The following is a 6,184-nucleotide window of genomic DNA, read 5'->3' as shown; positions in this document are numbered from 1 at the left end:
AGAAAGGATACAAATTTTATCTAAAAAAAAAAACAAAACCCAAACTGGATAATTAACATAGTTACAAAATATATCATCTTTTGGACAGTGTGGTTTAATATTTCATACAGAATCCCAGAAAAAGTGCTTTAATTGAACCTTCAATATATTTTGCCATAATCTTTATGTTAACAGGACTCCTACAAAGGTTCCAGGAAAGACATACTTATGAAACAGAGAACAAGGGAACATATAAGCCATTACAGAAGATTGGATTAAAATGTACTTACCCAGGCCTCTCAAATATCATACATCTCCATTAAGTAGGCTTTAGGCACCAAGCCAATGGTTCCATCCATTTCTCCTACCCACCAGCCATAGCTATCGTACTCCTAATTGAAAACAATATGCAGTATTAACCTTTATTCTGATATAAATGCAATAGAGTTCTGTATGCAACTCCTTATGGATGCTTTCTCTTATATACAGTTATAATCATTTCAACTGAAAATTAAAACATTATATCTTTTTGTTACAGGCATTCACATGCAGTTAGGCAAAGGCAGAAACTAAATTTTAAAAGAGCCAGGCATACTCAGGAAAATCTCTTAATTACGACCATGCTTCTCTAACACCTACTAAAAATAGCCAACCTCCTTACCCTGTATTCATCACAAATATTAAAACCTTACCTTTGTAACTAAAACCTAATAGCACAGCATTGACATACAAGAATCAAATGGGATTCTTTCAGTAGCACAAGGCTAAACTCTAACTTAAAATCAACTTATTTTAAAAACTACTTCGCTCAAATGTGAAGGGAACACTATATATCTAATACATAATCTCTTTCTACGGACAAAGTCTACTACTGCTTTAGGCTTGCAGAAAATTCTACGGCAGATCTCATATGCCTGACAGATGACTAATGTACTTTTGTTTGAAATTTGTTTAGGCTTAGTGAGATAAATATGAAACAAAATGAATTATAATAGTTTAAAGAAATAATATCTTCCAAAAGCAATACCAAGTAAGAGTATTGTGGTATCCAAATTTAATTTTTTCCTATGAGATAAATATTTTAAGATCAATCCTAACAGTGGTTCAATAAATTGTAACAGCTGAAATTGCACACACACATATATTGAGTTACAAATGAAGCATTATTAAAACAGAAACCCCATTCAAAACTGAATGATTAGTAAGATAGAAATTACTTTAGAACAAATATGGAAAATACAAAATATACATATATCTCTCTGTGATAAGCAACATCTGCTTCCTACTACGCTGCTATTTTGATAAGAAGAGCAAAAGGCTGTAGGATTTTGAATTACTGAGTAGGTTAGTCCTACTGAGATGAAGCTATTATTTTGACTGTAGATAAAGTTTTTTGGTTATAAATAGTCAAGCGGAGCTTAAGGGTTAATGGAGTTTCATTAGAGCCCGAGCTATAATGATTTGCTGCTGGCATATTTGGCCTGGTCGAGAGTTCTCTGGGGTCCTGTGAGGTGCTTAGTGTACTCAGCTCTCCCCGAGCTTAACTACGATGAAGCCCTGCTGATGGCCCACTTTCATGTGGGCCCAGGCTTTTTGCCTTTTTTTTCCTTCCCTTTTGCTTTTTTATTTTCTTTTCAACACACTTGCATGCAGACACACGCACACTGTACTTTCTTATTGTGAAAGACTGAACACTAGACTTGAACATTTTCTTCTTTCTCTTCACAGTGAATCAGTGATTTAAAAGATTCTATCCTACTATCCATAAGATACTTCTATAAGTGTGATTTAAAGGAAATCCACATACAAAGCAGCAGGAAAACCTTCATTTATGATGTGAACATGCAAATAAGAAAGCTGCAAAAATAATTCCACCTTCCTCCCCTTTCCATGCAGAACAGACCACTGAGGTCTGGTCTCAAAAGTCAAGAGGTGTCTCAACCTGATCTTCAGTGCACATTGCTCTCCACAGAAGTTAAGAACCACTCATAACCTTTCCCATGGGGCTTCACATTACACCCCAAATCCTTAAAAGCGAAACAATACCCTGACATGGAGGTTTATAATGTTCCAGACAGATCAGCCTGTTTAAAAATCTATGTTTTATCTCACAATACACCGTTCAAATATACAAACTGGATTTCAAGACTAAAGTGGGAAATTGCTGAAAGGAGCAGCACTCACGTATGCTACTGGAAACTCAGCAATAAATCTCTCCAAGAGAAAGCAACAAAAGATTTTAAGCTGCTACATGGAATTTGCGTAGTGACTGACAAGAGTCATTAAGCAAGTTTTGCTAGACATCAGCCAAAAAAACAAACAATACATGAACTGAGGGAAGTGGCTTAGTTAAGTGGTCATTAAATTGCATATGACAAATGGCAAAGAAATAGCCTGTGGATTATATTACCCATTGAAAATGTTCCACTTAGCAACACTACATGAACTTAGAAACAATTGTTTTCAAAGAAACAACTGAGATACCTCAAATTAAAATTAAAAGCATGCTGCTGTTTTGAAAACTTTCTGGTTTTTGCTACTTACTAATACACCACTTACTGCTCTGGCATGAAGCTAAGTGCGAAGATGAAATGAATGTTGATGTAACAGACTAGTAAACTAATTTAAGGATTCACTGGAACCATTATACCATACAGACAACATTGCAACACAGAAGCTTTTACTTTACATTACTATTCTTTGCATGGGTCTCAAGAGCAACATGAATCCCAATTAAACTATCTGCACTCTATACAAAGTCTGAACAAAAATATAATGCAGATACCTGGCTACCAAGAACATAAAACTTTAATCTCAGGTTTTAGAATAATTAGATATCACTCCCATTTAAACTGATTAAAGTACAGACATTTCTCTTTAAACTCCTAACCACTTCTTCCTGTCCCCAGTACCACGAAAGAGTGCTTAACTAGTGAGGCAGATAAGCAGCTCCCCTAGTCCTTTCTTGAAGTCACATATAAAATTAAAATTGATGTATTGTTTTTATCAATGTTATCAATTATAAACTCCTTCACAGCAATATAATTTAATTAATACACTGCTGTTGTGAGGTCCATATGTCTATTACTGCTGCTTAAGATGTGCCGAATAAAAGTCTACAGTCCACAACTGTGGGAAATAATTATTAATATGCAGAAGGATATGAATGCAGTTAGGAGTTTTATGTGAATTTTTAAGAGTTGGGAAGCACAGTGCTTTTGCAAGCATCAGCTTCAGATCTCAGGTACCACTGGGTTTACCATCTGGTATCCCTCACTGCATTCAGCTCTTAACATCACTGCTAACATAGGCAAGCGACTATACTTCAGAAGGACTGATAAAATAATGAAGAGTCCTTTAATCTACAGGAAACCATTGTAGTCAATTTATAAGAAATATTGCATCCCTTTGTAGGATGTGTAATTATTTTCTATTAATCATGTGCTATAAAGCTACATTATGTGGTTATTCTGTTATCACTAGAAAGAGGCCTGCAGTCAGCTCCTGACAATGTTAGGTAATTACTAACACAAAGCTTCTTTCTCCTTATGTAGAAACGCTATCAAGATCCAGAGGTGCTGTGATGCTTGCTGTATGAAAATAACTCTCCAAAGAAATTCAATAACTGCAAAATGAATTGCTCCAAGGCAAATAGAGGGATACGAGAGGGGGGCAGGGCCAGATCCAGCCACCCTGCAGTGAGGAGAATGCACAAGTGTGCGGCCACGCTCTGCCATGTGACGGGGAGCACATTTGCCATACCAGGCAACGTTAGCAGGGCTGGGGGGAGGAAGGGGCCACCACAGCTCCTGGAAGACAAGCACCAGGGCAATGGAATATATTATACCAAATAACACAAAACAACCACCTTAACAAATGGCCAAATGCTTTCTAAGCTCCTTCTGCATTTCCACTGTCATAGAGTGGATTCTTTTTCCCCCCAGCAGAAATTTATTAACCAAAGTGAAGTAATTTCACCAGGCAGCAAGGAACATGTTATGACTTAACATTTAACATGCTGGCAAAACAATCTCTGTATAGAATGCTGTGATAGCGAGGGGAAAAATCCCATCAGGATTTACAGGCTCCTTAGAATTTTCTCAACAGAACACACTGTGAGCAGATGCTTTTCCTTGTCCCCATCCCACCAATTTCACTGCACTGATATAAATATACCCATGACTCGATGAGACACTGATCATAAAACCTTTTGCACTTGGGCAAAATGCAGTAGTTAGAAATACACTCTGTTTTCTATAGATATCTTTTAAATCCAACATTTTAGCCCTCTATAGAGGAGAATTTTGATATGCAAAAAGAGAAAATTTTTATACTCAAGGATTTCCGTAACAGTCTCTACCTTTAGAACAGATCTTCTGCCTAAATGAGGTTCTCCAGATGCTTTGCACCATATTAACTTCTACTGACTTCAGCAAAAGTTGAGAACATCTGGGTTTTGTGCAATTAGTCCCTATTGTTCAAAGCATGTGGTATGTCTTTTTTGTATTTGTGGGGTGAGTTTTTTATTTGTTTTGTTTTTTAAAAAGAATTGCTGAAAAATCATCATTGTGTTTCAATGCCTTGAAGAAAACAATGGAGGTTTTTTTAAAAAAACATAACTGAAGTGTGTGAATTCAAGATTTTTCTCCTTCCCTCTTCCCAGTGTCATTATGAGTAATATTCACTTATGAGCTGAATAACTGCAAACCTTAAAAATGAAAAGCAAAACATATCTATAGCCTTGTTTTGGGTTAAAGTAAGTAGCCTCTACTACCAAGTTAAAGATGTGTGGGAAGCAGGGATAATTTTTTTTTTCAAAGAATATCCTGGGGGGCCATTTTGGCAAGATAATATTTTAAAACATCTCTAATTCATCCAGGAGATTCATACTAGCTAAAAAGTTTTAGAACTTCCTTTGGTGTAATTGTTGAATGATACAGTATCAACTAGGGAGCAGTTTTGGCACAGAACAGCATTTTCTCTAAAAAGCAGAAAATGACAAATGTTTTAGATAACTGAATGAGACTTCTTCACAGGTAGTAGAGTTGTTTTAAGACAGCAATAAAATGGTCATCTTTAAAAATATAAGCCTCAGATTTATTGTATGGTTGCATTATTAGGTTTTATTTCCCACAATGACATGAGACAAAATAGACACCAATTAAAGATTTCCAATATAAATCACGGTAAACAGACTGAATTCTGAACCAAAACTGTCCCCTGAAAACACCCTGGAACAATAGAAAGGCCATTTTATTTTCTATTAGATGACACAAGGTCAATTTTTTTTCTAACCAGGTAGGTAAGGGCTTACATATTATCAGTATGCAAACCAACAGTCAGTTTGCATTAGTCTTAACTAACCTTCTGTTTAAAGGCCTTCACTCTTATCTTGTGTTTAGACATGTTATTTCCCTCCTGCCCTGTAAGGAAATACCTAAACAAGCCAGAAAAACAGGTAATATACAACATAGTGCTGTATTTTAATTGGTCTCAGAGCACACATACTACACTTCTTTCAGATGAAACTAAACCGGAAGATGCACTTGAATGTGCTCCAACCCCTAAAATGTGTTCTCATTCCCCAAAACCAGGCCAGGCCTCTTCAGACATCAAATAGCTTTGAAAAAGCATGTTGTGGACACTGGAGCCTCAAACACTAAGTGTTTCACTCTGCAAAACTGCTCCTATTGGTACTCCCTACTTGCTAGGGGAGCCATAGGCAATATGGTCATGGAAACAGAAATTACTATTAAATAATGATCTCAGTGTAATCAGCCAGAAAACAGCCTGACAAAAGAAACAATCCAAATATTGGTATGTCTTTTGTAACTTTTGAAAAAATACTGAAAAATACATTTTATTAAGAGTATACACATAATATACAAAATGCTCACAGTGATTATGAAACAGCTGCACTGTTAAGTTGCACTTTATTCCATAAGCAGAAACCTGAGCTATGGAGGGAGATTCTTTGCTTGTCTTTTCACCAAGCAAAAAATGCAGGTTGACTTGTGAGCATTTTAACAGACATTTATTGTATTGAAAGAACAAAAATCTGCTACACTGGAAACATAGAACTACTGAATGAGAGGTAATCTAAACACCAGGTTAACACTCTACTTCCATGGAAAATTCTAGAGCAAAGGGTTAAGTCACAGATGAGATTTCCATGAATCATAAATACCAGAGTGAGCAGCATTGG

The 6,184-nt window shown here is 36.1% G+C and overlaps 1 protein-coding gene across 1 annotated transcript in view; it reads right to left on the bottom strand.

Moving 5' to 3' along the window:
* Positions 1 to 278: 278 nt before the first annotated feature.
* The window catches only part of SKAP2 (src kinase associated phosphoprotein 2), a gene marked incomplete at its 5' end in the record, with an annotated part of 94,563 nt that continues 88,657 nt past the window's right edge, over positions 279 to 6,184 (bottom strand). The window contains one exon of the mRNA XM_009080990.1: positions 279 to 371. Coding sequence (XP_009079238.1) covers positions 279 to 371 — 93 coding nt within the window. The remainder of the gene's footprint in view (positions 372 to 6,184) is intronic.

This window comes from Acanthisitta chloris, unplaced genomic scaffold (assembly GCF_000695815.1).
Source record: "Acanthisitta chloris isolate BGI_N310 unplaced genomic scaffold, ASM69581v1 scaffold38, whole genome shotgun sequence".
Classification (NCBI taxonomy): Eukaryota; Metazoa; Chordata; class Aves; order Passeriformes; family Acanthisittidae; genus Acanthisitta; species Acanthisitta chloris.
The sequence above is the reverse complement of the archived record's forward strand: the minus strand, read 5'-3'. Positions and strand labels throughout refer to the sequence as shown.